The 24,214-nt window shown below is 41.0% G+C and overlaps 1 protein-coding gene across 2 annotated transcripts in view; it reads right to left on the bottom strand.

Annotated features, from left to right (window-relative positions):
* The window catches only part of LOC136858439 (transducin-like enhancer protein 4), a 660,561-nt gene that overhangs the window by 150,883 nt on the left and 485,464 nt on the right, over positions 1-24,214 (bottom strand). For both annotated transcript variants that reach the window (XM_067137982.2, XM_067137983.2), the window contains one exon: positions 18,098-18,302. In XM_067137982.2, the coding sequence (XP_066994083.1) occupies positions 18,098-18,302 (205 nt within the window). The remainder of the gene's footprint in view (positions 1-18,097; positions 18,303-24,214) is intronic.

The raw sequence follows: 24,214 nt of genomic DNA, 5'->3' as shown, positions 1-24,214 counted from the left end.
TGGCAGCAACAAATAACTGGCTAAATATCATTCTAAATGTAGCCTATGAAGTTTCAATACAGACTTTTCATTTTTATGACATATACGTCCAGTTGTGTATTGTCAAGCCTGTTTAATGGACCTTTGAATATGGAAACTTTAATTTGTTTAATTCTACTGTGCTGTGATAACATTAGTTGCTTTTATATTAAATATAATGTAGCATTGTGTGTGTTCCAGCCATTTTAATAATTAGAACAGTCGTTCACTAATTCAGACTAGGTCTCGTGCTCATTAGTCCGAAATAGTGAGGGTTTACTGTATTTAGTCTTGGTTGAGTCACGAATAGTAATGAGGTCAATCAGAAGATGGCACAAGTAAGTGACAGCAGTACCATCCTCACTGGGAACTAGTGTTTGCCACACACGCTTCCCATGATTTCGGCTCATTCGTTCAGTGAATCAAAGGTAAAACCAAACCAAACCCCATGGCCCAATAGCCCCGAAAGACCATGGCCTACCAAGTGACCGCTGCTCAGCCCGAAGGCCTACAGATTACGAGGTGTCGTCTGGTCAGCACGACGGATCCTCTCGGCCGTTATTCTTGGTTTTCTAGATCGGGGCCGCTATCTCACCATCAGTTAGCTTCTCAATTTTAATCACGTAGGCTGAGTGGACCTCGAACCAGCCCTCAGATGCAGGTAAAAATCCCTGACCTGGCCGGGAATCGAACCTGGGGCCTAAGTACATTAGAACAACAACAATACAACGCACCTTGTTAAATGACCAATGAAAATCCTGTGAGAAAAACTATCTAGTTTCATTCTAATTGACACAATTCTTTCAAAAGTGCTAAAAGAAGGTACTCGGCCCCTGCGTTAATTATATCTAGTTGCTTAGGATTATAATGTTTCATGACATGACCTTAGTAACGTTCAATTACGGCCTCTGAGGTATACAGATTTTTCGTTCCGAATACTGTTGTTAACATTTGTGGCATTCTTCTAAAGAGGTTTGCGAGTAACGCCAAGGACTTCTTACCAAATTCAGAGACTTCGAGCATTTAAATGGGCATTCCAAGTTAGATTTTGGTTTCCCAGTTTGTCGTCAGCTAGGAGAAGTCTTGCAGTATATTACATTTGACGGCTACAGAAGACGAATATCCATTCCGTAGTCCCTTTCCTTACAGCAAGAGGGAAGGAAGTCAGATGAAGGGGAGAAGGAAATTAAGAGCCTCCTTACAGACTACTCCTATCATTCACAACTAAGTATTTATTTATTTTCCACCTAGTCGATACAATGATAAGGAAATACCTTCATTGGGGTAATCACATAAATATGATTGTAAATAAAGGGTACAGATCTCTGCACATGGTTATGAGGGTGTTTAGGGGTTGTAGTAAGGATGTAAAGGAGAGGGCATATAAGTCTCTGGTAAGACCCAAACTAGAGTATGGTTCCAGTGTATGGAACCCTCACCAGGATTACCTCATTCAAGAACTGGAAAAAATCCAAAGAAAAGCAGCTCGATTTGTTCTGGGTGATTTCCGACAAAAGAGTAGCGTTACAAAAATGTTGCAAAGTTTGGGTTGGGAAGAACTGAGAGAAAGAAGAAGAGCTGCTCGACTAAGTGCTATGTTCCGAGCTGTCAGCGGAGAGATGACCTGGAATGACAGTTAACGAATAAGCTTGAATGGCGTTTATAAAAGTAGGAAAGATCACAATATGAAGACAAAGTTGGAATTCAAGAGGACAAACTGGGGCAAATATTCACTTATAGGAAGGGGAGTTAGGGATTAAAATAACTTACCAAGGAAGACGTTCAATAAATTTCCAATTTCTTTGAAATCATTTAGGAAAAGGCTAGGAAAGGATCAGATAGGGAATCTGCCACCTGGGCGACTGCCCTAAATGCAGATCAGTATTGATTGATTGATTGATTGATTGATGATTGCTTAAAGCAATTTAATGGTTAAAAGTGGTACATGTTTCGTATATTAACATATTCAGCCACATAACACTGTTTAGATGATAAATACATAAATTGACAAAGTAATGCTTTGGAGGAAGTGTCCTTAAAAATTAATATAAGACTGACAACATTATTTTCATCTAAACAGTCTTATGTGGCTGAAGATGTTGATAATATACGAAACATGTACCACTTTTAACCATTAAATTACCTTAAGCAATTGTATCGACTAGGTGGAAAAAATAAATACTTAGTTGTGAATCTATTGAAGTGCGATAAGGACCATGAAGCTAATTTTATGTAGTACTCTTATCCTTGTCAAGGCAACCAAACTGGAGATCTCAAGTCCACGTTCCAGCTCTCCGGTTCAAATTCCTCACAATGTATCACCGTAATTACATACACGTCTTAAATTGATATATCATAGTATTTAAATCCAAATGTAACGAATTCATGGCGAAGACTGCTGGTTTGTGGGTTCAGATTAGTTACCAACTCCTCATATAACGTTAGTACAAGAGACAAAGAATGTAACGGTCGTAGTGCTAACAGATCAGGACCTTAAAAAATCTAGGGAAGGAAAAAGACAGTCTCTACAACAACGTGGTTTCCAGGAGTTCCTCACGAGTGTGATCTAGCGTTTATCACATGAACATCTATCTACAGTGTTTAAGGACACCGGCAACTTTTATCGTAAGCAACTCCCCTGTGGGTAGGGACGGTAGAATAACACCCACGATATGCCCCTACCTGCCGCAAGAGGCGACTAAAAGGGGTCCCAAGGGCTCTAAACTTGGGAGCGTGGTTTGGCGACCACGGGGCCCTTAGCTGAGTCCTAACATTAATTACCCTTACTTGTGCCAGAATCCTCATTTTCATCTATCCTATCCGACCTCCCTTGGCCAAATCTTGTTCTTATCCGACCCCGACGGTATTAGGTTGCGAGGCCTAGGGAGTCTTTCACTTTCACGCCCTTCGTAGCTCTTGTCTTTCTTTGGCTAATACCTTCATTTTTCGAAATGTCGGATCCCTTCCATATTTTCTCTCTGATTAGTGTTAATAGACGATGGTTGCCCAGTTGTACTTCCTCTTAAAACAATAACAACCACCTCCACCACCACTGATACTGAAAGCACATTGTTAGGGAAATGAGTAACAGGGTCACTCTTATTTTCTAGCGTGCCGACGGTCAGTGATGGATGAATATGGAGGATGGTCTTTCGTCATCTGTAAAGAATACGGGTTCGCATTTGACGCACACACAAATCTCATGTTTTCCTTTCAGGAACTGTTTATATTTGCCATGTGATGCCCTTTTCAGGGTTTGTGTATGCTGTGTACCATGTTATTTACGTTGGTTCTGTGTGTTGTAATACGGGTTCCGATCTCGTATTGCTCAGCTGTGACTTTATGCACGGGGTGATTTGTGTTTCTATGGGATTTGTTTGTGTGATTACTTTTGGGAGTGTTCTGTTAGTGTTTGATTTTAGGATGGTGGTCTCATTCACATTATTTTTTCAATGTGTTAATGTTTGTGTCCGATACAGGGGAGTAATTTTAAATGTCGGCGAGATTAAGTCAGTTATTATGAGTCATGCGGCTCATATGATCATCCGACTCATTGGCTGAATGGTCAGCGTTAAGGCCAGCGGGTTCAGAGGGTCCTGGGTTTGATTCTCGTCCGGGTCGGGAATTTTAATCTCGTGTGATTAATTCTTCTGGTCGGGGACTGGATGTTTGTGTTTGTCCCAACACTCGCCTCTTCATATTCATATTCAGACAATACATCACACTACCAACCACCACAGAAATACGCAATAGTGATTACATCCCTCCAAGTAGGGTTGGCGTCAAGAAGGGTATCCAGCCGTAAAACAGGGCCAACCCACATGTGCAACACAGTTCGCTCCCGCGACCCCACAGGTGTGGGAAAAGCGGTAGCAGAAGTATGGCTCCAATGATCAAACGGGGAGCTTATCTGCACCACTACTACTACGCATTATCACGCATTCAGTCACGATTAACAACAATGGATTATTGAATGTTTCGCAAGGAAAGCATGGTCTAGCTTTGGAGCCGAGAGCTCAGTGTTATCTGTCATTTTCATATTGATGGTACTCTCACGTCAATAATTTCGTGTTGCCTAGATTTAATAAACTCCTTTTTCCCAAATATAAGCCGCCTCATTTAAAGTGTAGATATCTTATGATGTACCTCGCCCTTGCCTAGCCATTAAATGTTGTTAAGACATACATGTGCCCTTAAAGATTGAACGCGCCCTGAATCTTGTATTAGCGGAAGACTTAATGGCAAGCATGGGTGCAATGCAGTTATTCCATTCCCGACTCAAATATATATTTCCCATACAGTTTTCGGTGACTTCATTTCTTAACATCATTTCTTCCATCTCTCAGCAGCAATGGTAGCCGACTGGCTAGCGAGCTAGCGAGAAGTTTACTATGCTCGATTCCTGCGAATTCATGGCCTGCAATGCCGTCCATGTTAGCAAGTAAAAGAAGCATGGTGTAGCCTTTAGGAATCTACTCAGCAAAATTCCAACTCTCGGCATACGGTACTTGTCTCTCTACAAACAGTTCATCGTTTCCTGTAACATTCGCAGAGGTGGCATGAGCAAGCAATGAGAACGAATCATAGAAATTGATGTTTAAATAAACTTGCAACTGGTAACCGAATCCACACGATACATACACCCAGCCCCCGTGCCAGCGAAATTAACCAATGATGGTTAAAATTCCCGACCCTGCCGAGAATCGAACCTGGGACCCCTGTGACTATAAAGGCCAGCACGTTAACCATTTAGCCATGGAGCCAGACTTTCAGGCGCCGGGCTGAGTGGCTCAGACGGTTAAGGCGCTGGCCTTCTAACCCCAACTTGGCAGGTTTGATCCTGGCTCAGTCCGGTGGTATTTGAAGGTGCTCAAATACGACAGCCCCGTGTCGGTAGATTTACTGGCACGTAAAAGAACTCCTGCGGGACTAAATCCCGGCACCTCGGCGTCTCCGAAGACCGTAAAAGTAGTTAGTGGGACGTAAAGCAAATAGCATTATTATTATTATTATTATTATTATTATTATTATTATTATTATTATTATTAGACTTTCAGGCATTGCCACACATTTTCAATATGGTTTCAATCGGGTAAATTACCAGGCCACTCCAAAAGAGGAATTTCTTTCTCATTAAGAAAAGCTCTAATCGATTTTCATGTGTGACACGGAGCCCCATCACCTTCACTAAACCAGTCCCTCAATTGCGCGATTATTATCTTTTCAAGTGTTTGTACTGATCCTGACGCATTATACCCTCCACAATCTAAGACGTCCCGTTCCATGTATCACTGACCAAACCATGACCCTTGTAGGATGTTTTACTGTTTGCATCACACAATATTCTTGTCATACTTTTCACTAGTTGATCTTTTTACAAACCGGGACTTCTCGCTTAAACTTCAAAAGTGGATTCATCACTGAAGCAAACCTAGAAATGAAGATATGTGCATGAAATTTTAAGTTGGGAATACTCGCTGGAATTTCCCAAGCTAAAAAAAAAAAAAAAAAAAAAAAAAATAAATTTGTTAAGAATTATCACTTATATGACGCACTTATAGACCCGAACGGGTAATTATTTCTCGTTGTTTTAGATTTCTATGGTGCAGAAATCCCTTCACAAACTAAATTTTGCGAGGAGAAAGTTCCTGAGACTTCCCCATAACTCTTTTTATTAACAAACTACCTGATTTCCCTAGTAAGAAACTTAAAACTAGGCTTACTGCAACATTATAACATTCATGTTACCAACCCAGATTTAGCGTAAATATCTAAACCAGAGCAAGACGAACTATTCAAGTTTATTAGCAGTAAACCAAACACACATTGACACAAAAAAGGCGGGATTTATTACCACTTATGTTTATGGTAAGGTACGCGCTAAGGTACTGAACTAAAATAGTTAAAATAATCGGGCATTTGTAGAGATCAAGAATGCCGTACCCTACAATGGGTTTGCTGTAACATACATACATACAAGAGTTAGGATGTCAAGTGAAAAGAATTATTAAAAAGGTCCTAATAATGTCTAATAATGTGGCCAGGTACTGTACATCGTGGTCCCGTTTTCCGTTTCTAAAATGGCCACAGGCTGCATTATTATTATTATTATTATTATTATTATTATTATTATTATTACAGGATACGCACAAACATGCCAAATCTGTCGGCAGACTGATGATAGCGCATTGTTTGTGAAGTGTACAATAAATTAACGACCGTTTCCCTGTTGTGCTTTATAAAAAGGTTTACAGAAACAACACTGTACTCATATTACGATCTACAAAATTCACGTATCACTCAAAACACTCATCCCTACATATCCTCTTGCCAACTGTCGCGGTTTATTGTTATTATTACTGTCCGATTCCTTGGATGAATGGTCAGCGTAATGGCCTTCGATTCAGAGGACCCCGGATTCGATTCTTGGCTGGCCCTAGGATTTTATCCACGTCCGGTTAATTCTTCTGGCTCGAGAACTGGGTGTACGTCTTATAGCAACACATCTTAATTTACACATAACACATCACACTGACTACCCCTACAGAAACACACCCTAGTGAATATATTTTTCCACATACGTTTGGCGTCAGGATGGGTATCAGGCCGTAAATATGGGCTTAACGCACAAGTAATTGGGATAAGGCCAGAAAGATTATTATTATTATTATCATCATCATCATCATCATCATCATATTGACATCCTTCCTATTTGGACATAATTGGTTAATTAGTTTCCCTGATAGGGAAATTCCATTTTTGCACCACTTTGATGGAAGGTACCTCAGTTTTCCTTTCACCGGGATGAACGAGCCAAAGTTGGCAGGTTCGATCCAAGATCAGTCCGGTGGTATTTGAAGCCGTTAAAATACGCCAAACTTGTGTTGGTAGATTTACAGGCACGTTAAGTACTCCTGCTGGACAAAATTTCGCCCCCTCAGCGTCTCTGAGACGTGAAACCATAGCGTTATTATCTTTTCTTTCGGCAACACCCCATATTTTCATCGTTTTATATTTCTTTTCAGCACCTACACATTTAATCAAGAAGGCCAATACAATTAAAGGCATAATAATAATAATAATAATAATAATAATAATAATAATAATAATAATAATAATAATAATAATGCAGGTGTTGGATTGCAAAATTTTCCCAGGAGCAGACGTGGACTCTGACCACAACTTGTTGGTCATGAAATGCCATCTGAGGCTGAAGAAATTGAAGAAAGGAAAGAATGCAAAAAGATCGGATCTAGACAAGTTGAAAGAAAAGAGTGTGAGGGATTGTTTCAAGGAACATGTTGCACAAGGACTAAATGAAAAGGCTGAAGGAAACACTATAGAGGAAGAGTGGAGAGTCATGAAAAATGAAGTCAGCAGGGCTGCTGAAGAAATGTTAGGAAGGAAGAAAAGATCAACTAAGAATCAGTGGATAACTCAGGAGATACTAGACCTGATTGATGAACGACAAAAATACAAGAATGCTAGAAATGAAGAGGGCAGAAAAGAATACAGGCGATTAAAGAATGAAGTGGATAGAAAGTGCAAGGTAGCAAAGGAAGAGGGGCTGAAGGAGAAGTGCAAGGATGTCGAACGTTGTATGGTCCTGGGAAAGGTAGATGCTGCATACAGGAAAATCAAGGGAACCTTTGGAGAAAGGAATCTAGGTGTATGAATATTAAGAGCTCAGATGGAAAGCCACTTCTAGGAACAGAAGACAAAGCAGAAAGATGGCAGGAGCATATCCAACAGTTGTATCAAGGTAAAGATGTAGATAATTTGGTTCTGGAACATGAAGAGGCTGTTGATGCTGATGAAATGGGAGACCCAATTTTGAGGTCAGAGTTTGACAGAGCTGTGAGCGACCTAAATAGGAACAAGGCACCTGGAATTGATGACATTCCCTCTGAATTACTGACTGCCTTAGGAGAAACCAGCTGGGCAAGGCTATTCCATTTAGTGTGTAAGATGTATGAGACAGGAGAAGTCCCATCCGATTTTCGGCAGAATGTTGTTATACCTATTCCCAAGGAAGCCGGTGCTGACAGGTGTGAAATCTACTGCACCATTAGTTTAGTATCTCATGCCTGCAAAATGTTAACACGTATTGTTTACGGAATGGAAAAACAAGTTAAAGCTGAGTTGGGAGAAGATCAGTTTGGCTTCAGAAGAAATGTAGGAACACGTGAAGCAATCCTGGCTTTACGTCTGATATTAGAGGGTCGAATCAAGAAGTACAAGCCCACGTACATGGCATTCGTAGATCTACAAAAGGCATTCGATAATGTCGATTGGACCAAGCTATTTAAGATTCTGAAGGTGATTGGGATCAGATACCGAGAACGAAGAATTATTTACAATCTGTATAAAAATCAGTCTGCAGTGATAAGAATCGAGGGCTTTGAAAAAGAAGCAGCAATCCAGAAAGGAGTGAGGCAAGGTTGCAGTTTGTCCCCCCTCCTTTTCAATGTTTACACAGAACAAGCAGTAAATGAAATCAAAGAGAAATTTGGAAAGGGAATCACAATCCAAGGAGAGGAAATCAAAACCTTGAGATTTGCCGATGATATTGTTATTTTATCTGAGACTACAGAAGATCTCGAGAGTCTGCTAAATGGTATGGATGAAGTCTTGGGTAAGAGTACAAGATGAAAATAAATAAGTCCAAAACAAAAGGAATGGAGTGTAGTCGAACGAAGGCAGGTGATGCAGGAAATATTAAATTAGGAGATGAAGTCTTAAAGGAAGTAGATGAATATTGTTACTTGGGTAGTAAAATAACTAACGATGGCAGAAGTAAGGAGGACATAAAATGCAGATTAGCACAAGCAAGGAAGAGCTTTCTTAAGAAAAGAAATTTGCTCACTTCAAACATTAATATAGGAATTAGAAAGATGTTTTTGAAGATTTTCGTGTGGAGCGTGGCATTGTATGGAAGTGAAACATGGGCGATAACTAGCTCAGAAAGAAAGAGAATAGAAGCTTTTGGAATGTGGTGTTACAGAAGAATGCTGAAGGTGAGATTGATAGATCGAATCACAAATGAAGAGATACTGAATCGAATTAGCGAGAGGAGATCGATTTGGCTAAATTTGACGAGAAGAAGCGATAGAATGATAGGACACATCTTAAGACACCCAGGACTTGTTCCGTTGGTTTTTGAAGAAAGTGTATGTGGTAAGAATGATAGGGGTAGACCAAGGTATGAATATGACAAGCAGATTAGAGCAGATGTAGGATGCAGTAGTTACGCAGAAATGAAAAGGTTAGCACAGGATAGGGTGGCATGGAGAGCTGCATCAAACCAGTCTATGGACTGATGACTCAAATAATAATACTAATAATAATAATAATAATAATAATAATAATAATAATAATAATACATTTTACATCTTAATAACTACTCTTACGGTTTTCGGCGACTCCGAGGTACCAGCTTCTAGCTCATGATTTCTTCCCGAGAGAATGTAAGTGCAAAATATACGTCATCCCTCCATTTACTGGTCTACGAGGAAAGTACTTTCCCGTAAGTGGGAAAGAGTTCTTATTTTACAGCCGGAGATCTTTATCCATGAACGAAAAGTCTCCCTTGACCCGCTCGTTAATTCGAACCCTGCACTCTATTCTCTTAGCTAGTGAGAGATGTAAGCGAGGCGATCCCACTGGATGTTCTGCTCGTCTTGACCGCAGCCGCAAACAAATAGACGCACTCAAGTTGGGAAGGAAGGGAAAGCCAACGCCGTCCGCAAAACCAAACCAAACCAAACGCGGCTTCGTGCCAATTAGTTCTCCAAGTTGGCCAGATCACCTCTCGGCGGTCGTAGGAAACTCGCTCCCGCTCTCGTTAGTGACAACTTCAGCCACCACAGCCGGTATGGCTTTTGAACAACTAAGTCTCGAGATGTTTGACGTCAAAGTTCAGATCTACGCCGGACTATCTTCAAGTAGGCCTCAAGTTTGAACCGGACAAGGAATAGATCTTCGCATTTAAGTCAAACTTTATGCACTGGGGGATCAAATCAGAAAACTCGGTTTACATAGGGAAGCACCATTCTTAGGAAAGCAAATTCGTGGGAGGTGTTGTGGTAAAGGACCGGTCCCGTGGTCTAGTGGTAGTTAGCCTAAGAGGAGGCCCAGGGTTCGGTTCCCACTCAAGTGAGGGACGCTTGCCTGGATCTGAGAGCTGGTAAGAGGTTCACTCATCCTACGTGAGAACAATTCTGATTGTGAAATAGCGACCCCGTTCTAGAAAACTAAGAATAACGGCCGCGCACTGACCCTGCGTGACCCCGTAATTTGCAGGCCTTGGTACTGAGCAGTGGTCTCCTGATTGGTCAAGGCCCCAAGGCTGTAACATCATGGGATTTGGTGGGGTTTGTTTTTGGTTGTGGGAAAGAGCGATATACATTCCCAGTAACGTTTTAATGCTACTTACTGCAATACGGTAGGATCATTCCCCTAATCTAGTGTCCGTTTTCTCCAATTACCAATCAAGATACCCTGCATGTAATAAGTTAGTCCCATAGTAATCTTCGATAATGCCGGGCTGAGTGGCTCAGACGGTTGAGGCACTGGCCTTTTGACCCCATTGTGGCAGGTTCGATCCTGGCTCAGTCCGGCAGTGTTTGAAGGTGCTCAAATACGTCAGCCTCGTGTCGGTAGATTTGCTGGCATGTAAAAGAACTCCTGCGGGACTAAATTCCGGCACCTCGGCGTCTCCGGAAACTGTAAAAGTAGTTAGTGGGACGTAAAGCAAATAACATTATAAATGAATAAATACATAAATAAACAAATCTAATTTTAACTTTTCAGGTGTATCTTGCACAGTAGTGTGCAACAGAAATTTGGAAATAAATATGCCGAGCCTTTTAATAATAATTTAATTTTTTTTAGCCAACATAGGACTACTTTAGTCAGATTTATGGAGGTTTTCTTCTTTTTGTCGCCGGCCACGTGGTGTTGGGGTAGCGTGCCTGCCTCTTACCCGGAGGACCCGGGTTCGATTCCCGGCCAGGTCCGGGATTTTTACCTGTACCTGAGGGCTGGTTCGAGGTCCACTCAGCCTACGTCATTAGAATTGAGGAATCTGACGGTGAGATGGCGGCCCCGGTCTAGAAAGCCAAGAATTACGGCCGAGAGGATTCGTCGTGCTGACCACACGACACCTCGTAATCTGCAGGCCTTCGGGCTGAGCAGCGGTCGCTTGGTAGGCCAAGGCCAAGGCCCTTCAAGGGCTGTAGTGCCATGGGGTTTGGTTTGGTTTTGGGTTTTTCTTCTTTTTGTCAGCCCAATACCGTTTCATCCTTTCTGAACGTAATTTTCTTTCTGCTTCTGGAATCACTCTTCCTATTCTCTGCTTGTTGATTTTCGCCTGCAGTCTAGTGTGTTTATCTTTCAATATCCTGAATGTATTTTAAATCTTCTATTGTAACATGTAACTCTCTCATGTCTTCTTTAAGTTCTGTGATCCATCTAATATTATTCTTACTCTTCCATAATTTTTCTATAGTCACAGGTTCTATTTCTTTATAAACTGTTTTATTGGAAGCTAGTCTCCAGACTCTGTTTACCTGATAATTTCTGTTTAAACGGATTCTCACTATTCTCCTTTCTAACTTGAGTGCTTTATCTATTGCAACTGTGTTTGTTGTTTTGAATATGTTTCACATGCATATGCAATTTGTGGCTGGATGACTGTTTTGTAGCGTTTCAATTTGGCTGCTACTGAGAGACAATTTTTATTATACAGTTACAAAATTATTCGTACACAAGAGATATTAAACATCGTCCAATGTGAATAACAGTATCATGACCGTCAGATGTTTTAATATTGGTCAAATATAAATGGGTAATGTACAGTCAATATAGCCCATGATTTTTTTTTAATTTTTTGCTAGCTGCTTCACGTCGCGCTGACACAGATATGTCTTACGGCGACGATGGCACAGGAAAGGGCTAGGAGTGGGAAGGAACCATCCGTGGCCTTAATTAAGATACAGACCCAGCATTTGCTTGGTGTGAAAATGGGAAACCACGGAAAACCATCTTCAGGGCTGCCGACAGTGGGGTTCGAACCCACTATCTCCCGAATACTGGATACTGGCCGCACTTAAGCGACTGCAGCTATCGAGCTCGGTAATAGCCCATGTTGGGTACCTCGTGTATAGAAAACCGTTTTGTCCTGCAAAACGTGAAGTAATGTAACTGAAATAACAACGTCACGTCACAAAAGTATTCGTACGCATCATAAAAGTATTCGTACATACAGTCGAACACTAAGGTCTACATACACCCTAAATATAATACTTAAAGCAAAATCAATCAATAAAATATTATGTATTCACTTTCTGTGTCACAAACAGGCGTATTACAAACTGAAAAACAACATATATACTGCATAATTAATAATAGTTGCATATACTGACATCTTGAGGATACAAATGAAACACCGGTTTGGTACAACAGTCAACATACACTGTGATGTTCACTTTCATGCATGACTGAATATTTTGTATTACCGCCTTTTGCTTCGATCACAGCTTCCAAACATCGAGGCATAGATTCCACCAACTTTTTTGTGTCCGCAGATGTAAAGTTACTCCACCCTTTCACTAAGGCCGCTTTCAATTCATCTTTGCTTTTGTCGTTGTATTTTTTCATCCTACGCTTTAGTTTTCTCCAAAGATGTTCAATTGGGTTGATGTCTGGTGACTGGGGAGGCGAATGAAACTGTTTTGGTACATTGTAAAGTAGCCATTCTTTTACGACAATGGCCGTTGATTGGGGGTCATTGTCTTGCTGAAACACCCAGTCTGTTCCTAATCACCGTTTCTCACAGATTGTTTCAAAATTCTCCTTTAAGATAGTGAGCTATTCCATTTATCCATAATGTCCTCAATAAATACTAAATTCCCAATCCCAACTCCAGACATGCAACCCCACACAAGAATATTTCCACCACCATGCTTCGCGGATGGGACAAGATTTTTCTTCTTCAAACTTTTGTTCCTTGTCCGCCACACCTTTTGCTTTCCAGCACACTGGAATCTTTAATTCGATGCAGAATTGCAAATTCTAGGCGCTCTGTTTATTTACCTTACTTATGAACGGTTCCTTCCTTGCTGTTGTACTCAGGCCCCGATTTACAAATGGGCGGACTGGGCATTTGCCCAGGGCGCCAGTTTTTGAGAGGCGGCGGCCGGCGGATCGAGTAATTATGGCCTGTGTGAATTACGTCTTAAATTCATTACACTCAAATTACTTTTACATTCCACAAATTATTCCAATTATTTTATTAGACTATATAAAACACTTTACACTATTCTAACTTTAAAACCTGAATTTAACCTATATATTTAATTTTTATGAAGAAAATGTGTCTTATTTCTAAAATTATTTACTTACATACAAACTATCAAACTGAATCAACGGCTTTTTAAATAAAAATAAAAACAGCCTCATCCTTATTTGGCTGTTATCTTTATTCGGCTTGATAAGTTTAATTATGAGAATTAACTGTGTTTGCATAATGTGCTGTTTTAAAACTTGTAATCTTGAAAACTGTAATATTTAATTTGTAAACATTTATTTTTTATATGAACAGGAAAACAAGCAGAGGGGCGGGCGGCTAAATATTGTTTGCCCAGGGCGCTAACTACTTGAAATCGGGGCCTGGTTGTACTGCCAAACTCATGATTGTGCAGAAATCTTCGTTGTGTAATAGGACGAACAATATTTCCACTAGTATTTGCGACATCTACCGCCAACTCCGTAGCTGTAATTTTGGGACCGGCATTCATTTTTCTAACGATGCGCTTAATATCTATATCTAATATCTATTTCTAATTCCAAAGCAATCGATTTCGTACTTCCCGGCCTAGCTCCAGGTATTCCGCCCGGTCAGTTGGGTCCCTAAATCTTCGCCATCTTTTCCTATAAGCATTTTTAATATGGATCAAATCCTTGAGGAGATCCGGCGTGGTGTCGTCTTGGGTGTCTTGGCGGTACTGAACCCGCGGCCGGACTGCATTTGTAGTCATTACCCGGCCAGGGTCCGTTTCCAGCGCGGTCCGCACATTTTGACGTCGGTCCAGAACATTATTATTATTATTATTATTATTATTATTATTATTATTATTATTGATGTTCTGGACCCCGCAGTAAGATGCAAGACCGCTACTTGGCGGTAAATTACATCTGCTGCCATTGCCATTGCTGACAATGTGACCAGCACCATTGTCCCGCGTAGGCAAGTGCGCGGGATTTCTGGCGATATGAATGATATACTTCCGTACATTACTGACCTCATTATAGAGGTGAACAATTGCACGGTCAATATAATTCCTATCGTTTATTTCAAACGTGTTTAAATATTTATTTATATGCCAAGAGAATCTACTGTATTCTAACTTTAAGTTCTCCAAAGGAAAATATGGCTCTTGAAAACGAACCCAGGAAAGATTAAAAATGATCGGTTTATGATCAGAATCAAGTACATTATGAACAGTAAAATCAATTGGTCTCAACTCCTTTTTCACCCCACCGCCGATAAGTTGATCCCCCTCCCCCCTCAAAAAAGGCGTGTTTCTTTATGTTTGAAGGAGATTCCAAATACCAATGTTCACGTCTGTTATCTTCAGTTTTGAGATTTAAGTATCCCCATAAAATTCACTTCCTTTCACACTCCCCCCACCCCCACCCCACTTAAGTGAATTTTCCGGGGAAAAAATACTTCTTATTAGTAAAGGATCTTCTAAATACCAATGATCACGCCTGTAACATGTTCAGTTTTTGAGATATCAGTATCCTAATAAAAAAAATTCAACCCCATTTTCAGTCATTTTTACCCCCTACCCAAGTGCTTTTTCCGAAAACAAAAAATTCATGTTTCTTTATTTTTAATAGAAGTTAAAATTACTTTTTTCACTTCTGTAACATGTTAAGTTTCTTAGATATACTGTAGACATGCTCATTTTAAAATTTCACCCCCTTTTTAGTTCCCCTTAAGTGGAGTTTCCGAAAACAAATCACCTATGTTTCTTTCCTTTTACAGGAGATTCCAAATACCAATTTTTAGGTGATATAATAATTATAATAATTTCGTGTGGCTATTTCTAGCCGAGAGCAGCCCTTGTAAGGCAGACCCTCCGATGAGGGTGGGCGGCATCTGCCATGTGTAGGTAACTGCGTATTATTGTGGTGGAGGATAGTGTTATGTGTGGTGTGTGAGTTGCAGGGATGTTGGGGACAGCACAAACACCCAGCCCCCGGGCCACTGGAATTAACCAATGGAGGTTAAAATCCCCGACCCGGCCGGGAATCGAACCCGGGACCCTCTGAACCGAAGGCCAGTACGCTGACCATTCAGCCAACGAGTCGGACTTAGGTGACATGTTCTTTTATATACATAGAAGATTAGTCATCACGCCAGTTTAGTGGTGCTTTCCGTTGAATTAGTTATCAATTCATCCATGTCAACTGGATCTTCATGGCCTATGTTAGAATGGAATTAGGATTATTGGCAGATAGGACCATTTAAATACGGTAGGGTCCGCATAGCTTGCATGTATTTGAGACGCGTATTTGTGTGTGAAGAAGATACCGCCATCTGTACAATGAAATCATGTATTCTTACAAGAATATTCAGACAATTAACCCGCTGGATTTTATGGTAGATTGTGTGTGGCAATAGTAGTAGGGCATGGGCCCGTATTTTATTTGGTGACATATTCCGCGAATTTTCGGGGATACAATATTACCTTAAGCTCCATAACCCATGGAAATAATTGAATAAGGGAACCAGGGTTTAAAGATACTAAATAAGATATTGAGAAAGGGATAGTATGAGCACCGGTAATATTAGCCGCGTATAATGAAATTCGGTGGCACAGCACCCTAGTAATAAACCGACTGGTGAGCTGATAAGCCCAGTGAGGGTTATAAAGAAAATGAGCGCGGCGGCCGACTTGCAAGGCAGTATTTTCCGCCTGTCACAGATTATTCAGAAGTCCGAGCGGCTCAATATACCCAGAAGAATTGTCGAACGAACTGCGGGTTATTATGCCACAGGCATCTGTCAGCAATTACTCGCTGTAATAGGACACACCGAGGGAATAACTAGGTCATCTAAATGTATAGCCACAGCTTACATTAACAGGATTTACGGGTTATAAAATCATGAGAATTTATCCACTAGGATGTGAGTTCGACTTCCATCTCCTCCTTTCGGAGAGGCACTATTGTACCTTGCTTGCCATCTATTTCAGATTCATCTGTGTATTATTCCATCTTGTGTAATTTGCTTGTGCTCGTGAGGTCGGTTTCACCCATGTGGTTGAGGTTCATCTCTGTGCTTCCATGCCGCGATCATGGTTTCACAGGCAGTACCTTTTGGAGGAAATTGTATAGGGTCTCACTTCAGTGTTATATCTATGTTATGTCTGGTATTGAAACTCATACAGCTCGGGATAGTAGTAAATGTGTGATGTGCTTTTCCTTTCTCTACATAATTAATACAAGTGAAATGGTCCGTGGACCAAACGGAGATGACAAGGCTTATCCGATACCACGCTAACACAACAACGCACCCAGTGCTCCAATGAGACTGCAGTAGTATTTTATTAACTCTTTATGACTGCCATGCATTATCTTTATTGCTTGTTTTATCTTTGCTTTTGACTTTGCCTAGGGGCTGCCTGGCCGAGGCGGTAAAGGCGTGCTCGGTTCGCCCGGAAGGACCGTGGGTTCGAATCCCCGTCAGGAAGTCGTAAAATTTAAGAAACGAGATTTCCACTTCCGGATGTGCATACGGCCCTGAGGTTCACTCAGCCTACACCAAAAATGAGTATCACGTTAATTCTTGGGGGCAAAGGCGGCCGGGTGTAGAGCTAACCACTCTACCTCATCACGTGCCGAGGTTAACAATGGTGGAAGCCTTTACCTTCCACTCCTCCAAGGGCCTTCATGGCCTGTACGGAGGTGACTTTGCTTTGCTTTTTTTATTTTTTTTATTTTGCCTAAGCAAATAAATACTTGTTCACAGTTAAGGTTATACTTCTCATTTGTAGTCATGTAGCTTTTAATTCTGCCCATGGTCATTAAAAGTTTATTTTAGAAGGCCCATTCGGACGGTCCACGCGTTAAGGGCATGACAAAGGTACAATGTATATACCCTGAAAAATCTGTAAAATTTAATTAGGATATAAGCAGTTAGCATACCCGAGATGCAAGGGGAGGCAGCCGAAGGTATGTGCGCACAAGAGAGGGAGGCATTAGTCTGGATCGTTGCGGCGAAATTTGTATTAAAATATTTTAATGTATAAATTATAAATTAAGTGTTAGTGTTTTTTAAAACCGTTACTGAAATTAAAACTTTAAACAACTAATCATAAACATTAATTGCATACTTATTAGTTTTTCATCCACATACAAGCTAGAGAGAGAGAGAGATTTATTAAAGAAATAAATCATCCGTCCTCCAAAGAGGGTGACCATTTGGGTCCAGAATACAGTTTCAATTTCAATGGAGTTTAAAAATATCAAGGAATGAAAATTTAATCGTTGAAGCTGTTATCTTCCATTTTCCCAGGGTTAGTGGGGGAGAAATGTCAATCACGTTCTCAGGTACAGATAGAAGTGAATTTGTTTCGACACCTGTGCAAGATACAGATGCCCTACGATCAGATACAATGTATTTGTATGCAGAAAATGCCCTTTTACTTTCGACATTTGCTCCTGGAAACCACAGAAGTTGCAGAGACTTTGAAGAAAAAGGTACGGTGAACAAGCAACGCCGTTAGAATACTGTGCACTCACGACCTTTTTCTCCTCCACGTTCTTTCGCAAACTTCCGTTTCCATAATTTTCTATTAGAAAGAAAGCAATATTTTGCACGTTCGTTGAAAATATCATTCTTATGGGATAATTTCGCGATGATTCGCGGATATCTCTACCACAATTTAGGACATTTTATGAAGGGGTTTAGATTTCCTAGGCATAAAATTATGTTTTAACACATTTCGCGTATATCGTTAGTACCAACAATTTACACCCCTATGTATAAGGTAACATCAACTCTTACCGCTATTGCTCTTGACGTCGTCCCGATGGAGGTCCGGCTTGGAGCCGAGCATGGTTAGCGGGTGCGTGCCGGGCCCTGCTAGCGCACCCGACAGTCCCAGAAGGCTGGCCGCACTGGATGGTGGACCTGGCAATCCCGGATGCGGCATCATGGGGATGGGCGGCGCGTGGGCGGCGTGCGGCAACTGCTGCGCGTGCATCTGTTGCTGCAACAACACGCATGGATCAGTATCAATGTGCATAGGACGAAGGTGATGAATTTGATTCGAGGAGAGATCAGCAAACTGCGTGGAATTTAACACTTTTTTAATCCTCCAAAACAGACTGAGGAATTCTTAATACAGGGTTTCCAGCAGGAACTTAAAACTAATAATAATAATGTTATTGTTTTTACGTCCCACAAACTACTTATTGACGGTTTTCGGAGACGCTGAGGTGCCGAAATTTTGTCCCACAGGAATTCTTTTACGTGCCAGTAAATCTACCAACTCGAGGCTGACGTATTTGAGCATCTTCAAATACCTCCGGACTGAGCCAGGATCGAACCCTCTAAGTTGGAGTCAGAAGGCCAGCGCCTCCACCGTCTGAGCCACTCAGCGCGACGAAATTAAAACTCATGGGTCGTGAGTGGGGAACAATGGATCCAAGATGTGGCATAAAGCTCCAGTGGGCTAAGTATAGTTCGGCAGCCCATGACTGGTGTCCTATATATTCAGGCTTACGTTTTATATAGGTTATTCTTGGGCAACTACATAAAATATAGAGATGTAATCGTATGGTCCATGCATTTAGAGGTGAGACCTCTAGGAACTGAGGGACAGAGGGCACCGTAGTAGGTAAATTACTATGGCACCAAACGGAAGACGCAAGAGCAACGTAAGAGCCACTGGTGAGTTCTGTAGGCCATACTACTGCGCAGTCTGTTTACACGATTAAATTCATAGAGTATGCAAGTTTTATCATTGGCATCAAGATTTGATTCTGTCGATTATGATATATCCATAATTTGTTCCAGTAATATCTGAGTTTTCAAGTCTAAGAACGTCTTGCCTACTACTATCCCCAAATCACAATAATCTTTACGTACTACACGAGCAATATGTTCCACGATGCTGCTGCTTAGAAAGTCCCATACTCTGTCACGAATTCATAGTTAGTTTGGGAATCTGAAATGGGATTCAGCCTTCTGAGGAACCTTAACTACCTGACACAAAAAGGTACAGACAATGACGTAGGTAGAATATGTCGAGCCGACCACAAGATATCCAGTTTCCATTCTTCCCATATAAGGTAACATTCGGCCAGCGAGCTAAATGCTGTACTTTAAGGGGAAGATTACCCAGTTGTACTTCCTCTTAAAACAAAAATCACCACCACCATCGGCATGCTGTACTATATAAGCAGTTTCAAACAACGTAGTAACATAGTTCCCTCTATTCACTTTTCCTATACTATACTTCGCTCCTGTCCCATTCAGCCGTAAGATTAGAAGACCCTATTTCTAGCATTTATTTATTTATTTATTTATTTAATTATTTAATTTGGGAAACCGAAACAGTGAGATGCCGAATTACAGAGAGTTCCGCAGTGAAATAGATATTTACAATGGAGTAGCACAATGCAAAGTTAAAAAAAAATACATAAATTAGAGAGCAACGAAGAACAAATCAATTAATAACAACAGTAGCAGAAGAAAATTAAAAAAAAACTAACATGATAAGTGTAGGAAAACAAGCAACAATAAAAATAATGTTAATCGAGAAGAATGAGGGAAATTAATCGAAAGTAAAAGGAAGAGCTTATAGCTAGGCACAATAAGATAAATACTAATATGACACACATGAAACGGTACAATACAGTAAAAAATAAATATTGGTCCAGAGGATCCCGGGTTCGATTCCCGGCCGGGTCTGAGATTTTAACCGTAAATGGTCAATTCCCTTGGCTCGGGGACTGGGTGTTTGTGCTGTCCCCAACATCTCCGCAACTCTCACACCACACACAACAGTATCCTCCACCACAATAACACGCAGTTACCTACACATGGCAGATGCCGCTCACCCTCATCGGAGGGTCTGCCCGCCTAGAAATAGCCACACGAAATTAATTTATGTACAATAGAGATGCCAGCAATGAGAAGACAGAAAAAAGGAAGGTCTAGGAAAAGAGATAGGTTAAGGAAGATTCAATTAAGAGAGGCATACGAAGAAAGAAGAAATTACGATGGGGTTGTGAAAATCAAATATTCATTTACTTCAATTGACTTATGCTAGACTTCTCCGACTATCTGTTCTACCCAACCGGCTCTCACGGTATTAAGGTATCTAATTGCGCGTTTAGTACTTTAAAAGGTATGGTGATTTGGGGACAGTAGTAGGCAAGACGTTCTTAGACTTGAAAAATCAGATATTGGAAGAAATTATGGATATATCATTGACAGAATCAAATCATGGGATATGAATAAAGACAGAAAAAATATCCCAGGAAGTATTTGTCCCAGATGACGAAAATTGTATTCAACCACACTACGGTGTTATACCGCAAGAAAACTTGTGAGTGGGTTTAAGGAAGTCAGTAGGCTTCAAACGTGATGTGTGGGAAAAGTTTTCTATTGCATTTAATCAGGATGATAAGCAGATAGGCTATGCATCCTATAAACAGTGATCTTCTCCGGAATTCACGAGACCCACAATACGACCTCACTCAAACTCCGTTAATTGTTAGAACGGATGGGGCTGATGATGATGATGATGATGATGATGATGATGATGATACTTGTTGTTTAAAGGGGCCTAACATCGAGGTCATCGGCCCCTAATGGTACGAAATGAAATAACAAAAAAATCAAATTCATCCACTTACCAAAATAAAATAAAAGTCATGAAGAATGAATGGATGGCCATGAACCCTACAAAAAAAGTGGGTCAGACTCAAAAAGAAGGTAGTTAATTAGAGTATTACTGACCAAAGGACCATTTATAAAGCACAATGATGCTTGATGTCTGAAGGGGTGCTAAATTCACGTCTAAGGCCCCACAGAATGGTACATGACGCGAGTAAAGTAGAACCATGGTATTTGTCATTTTGGGGTACTGATCAAAAGTAGCGAAGACTCACGGTGGTCCACACAAGATGGTACTACTCACAAGTATTGCAATTCGTACAGGGAACGCAGACCTATGGTGTTTCTCACACAATGGCGCCACTCATAGCCAACGCAAACCGGTAAGGTTCCTCACCTAGGTGTACTAGTCACGGGCGCCGGTATTCCCGTGGTGTTCCTCACATAGTGCGTACCAATCACAGGCAACGCTGACCCACGGTGCCGCTCATATAGCGGTACACCTCACAGGCTACGCCCAGACCCGCGGTGTTTCCCACATGGGTACAACGCACGGGTACTGGAATCCACCAGGCCAGGCTTTTTACTGCAACTAATCACAAACCTATTTCGTACCAATTTAGTGATACTACTCGCAAGTACATGCAACCCATGGTGTTCCCCGCATGATGGTACGAATCAAGAGTAGTTTCATGATTCTAATTCAATCATCCCTTGGTCGCCCCTTGTAGTCGCCTCTTACGACAGGCAGGGGATACCGCGGGTTTATTCTACATGTGCGTCCCCCACCCGCAGGGGGTAGTGTGTTTGGTCCGCGAGAGGTATTTTATTTCCCTCAAGTCCGCCGGCAAGCCGGTTAGGACCCCCCTATCCGCCACCTGGGACGCGCCACGTGGGAGTATCACCTCTCCCCCTGCTACGCCTGCGTAGCAGGTTCGTGGGGAACGGATGGGGCCTACGCCGTCCTGTCAACTATGTTTTACACAACTTTGGTTCATAGGACAGCACATGAAACTAAATTTTTTTATCTTTAAATACAAACGTCGACGTACCGCGTACACCCGATTCATGCGCTGCGTTTTTTATCATCTCATGAACTGTCTTCTAGTAGCACTCGGTGCAAATACGATCGTTTTCATTAAGTCCTTAGGCGTCCATTTTTCTTCATTGTCCAATAGTGTAAATGTTAATGACTCCAAACCTTATAAAACTCATTCAGTAGAAAGTATGAGTTGATTAAAGTATGAATGAGATACGAAGTTTGAACCACGAACGCTATTCGTTCTTATGGGGAGAAGTCTATAAGATGTTTGTGAGCAACGCAAATCGTTTTGAAGTAAAGTATGGACTCCAAAGCACAGTTGACCAGGACTTCTGTTTGCGATAACGGTGAACAGTACTATAAGTGTAAGGGATGTTTTGTACGGAGAAAAGCTAATGGTAATTTTAGCCGAAGGAGATTAGAATTCGCACATATGGTCTTTTCAAAGTCTATTTCTGAGTCGGGAATAATTACCAAGCCGTTGTGTAAGAAGGGAAGCTGCAAAGACAGACTGTAACCAACAGTTGTCACTGAAAGAAAGTGACTTCCAAAATAACAATTCAAGAATTTTCTATCAAACCTTTAAGACCAAACTGTCTGGATTTCAAGCATCCAGTTTATATTTAAAAGATGAATCTGGCCACACGAAATTGAGCAATAAGGAGAACGGTGAGGTCTTGACCAAGGTATTCCAAAAAGGTTTCTCAATTGTGATGAACCGAAAGAGAGGTTAACAACAGGACAACCTATGGTTAAAGACCCAGATTCCAAACCGCCAGACAGACATGAGATAAGAGATCGATAGACATGAGATAAAAGAGATCGTCATGTCACTGAGAAACAAGGCAGCATGGAGAGATTCAATCGTAGCAGAATTGCTCAAGACGGGGAGCGGAAATCTGTTCGTTGCATTACAGGGACCCTTTTACAAGATATGGTATGTATTTGTCAAAGGTCAAATACATGCGAAAAATCTCAGTCACAAAATAAAGGTGAAAAGACTGATGTAAATAAGTATAGAGATACTGTATATCGCTCTTGCCAATATAATACAAGGTCCTGTCTAAAAAGTGCTGCTGAATAGAACTGAAAGGCCAGTTGATCAAGAAATTGGTGAATATCATGCCGGTTGTAGAAAAAGCACGATCGTGAGCTGAACATTCTGAACTTGAACATAATCAGAAACAGAATTATCCAGAGCAAATATTATGTAGCAGTGTTCGTAGCTTTCAAGAAAGCCTTTAATTCAATCAATAGGGAAATGCTGATGAGAGTCTTAGAAGAATTTGACTGCAGATAACAAATCACGAAATCTGATTAAAATGACCATAAGCAACATGCCAAAGGTCAAGTACATGCGAAAAATCTCATATTCTTTCGAAAGTGACAGGAGTTAGGTCATTAGAGAATGGGAAATACAACCAAGAGTAGATGAAACAGAAAAGGAATGAGTCAGGCTTGGAACAAGGAATAAAGGAACATGCGTTGTCTTGCCTTTCAGATGATATGGCAATCTCGCGAAAGATGTCGAATCAGCCAGGAGAGAAGGAACTATGAAGAACAGTCTACGGATTTCATTTGGGATAACGAAATATATGACAAACAAAAAACTGGCTCCAAGAATCATGAACACAGGGAGGAAGTTAAGAGCTTCAAATATCTTGGGAAAGTGATGCAATACAATGGCTTCGAAAAAGGAAGTATTCAAAGCGAAAATCCAAAAGATCAAACTGGCATAACAATTAACAATAGATGTGTACAACAAGAAGTCAATTCGTTTGAGAACAAAATTTAGACATTGTAACGCAGTGATTAAATGAAAAGGATTGTATGATACTGAAACATTGGATCTAACATGCAAAGGATTGATAGAACAATTAGAGAAGGAGGAAAAGAAGATTCTGAGGATTATCCTAGGGCTTGGATGTGTTCATTGACAACGCAGCCTGAGACTAAACAATGAAATGTACAAAGAAATGGAAGGAATTGTGGAATCCATGAGGAAAAGACGAGTCCAGTTTCATGGATCTCTCCTAAGATGAACCATGAAAGACTTGCACGAAACGTGCGGTTAGGGTTCGAACCTCACTGTCGGCAGCCCTGAAGATGGTTTTCCGTGGTTTCCCATTTTCAAACCAGGCAAATGCCAGGGCTGTACCTAAATTAAGGCCACGCCGCTTCCTTCCCACTCCTAGCCCTTTCCTGTTCCACTGTCGCCGTAAGACCTATCTGTG

Source organism: Anabrus simplex, chromosome 1, assembly GCF_040414725.1.
Source record: "Anabrus simplex isolate iqAnaSimp1 chromosome 1, ASM4041472v1, whole genome shotgun sequence".
NCBI classification, from domain to species: Eukaryota; Metazoa; Arthropoda; class Insecta; order Orthoptera; family Tettigoniidae; genus Anabrus; species Anabrus simplex.
Note: the sequence above shows the minus strand (reverse complement) of the source record. Positions and strands in the feature narration are given on the sequence as shown.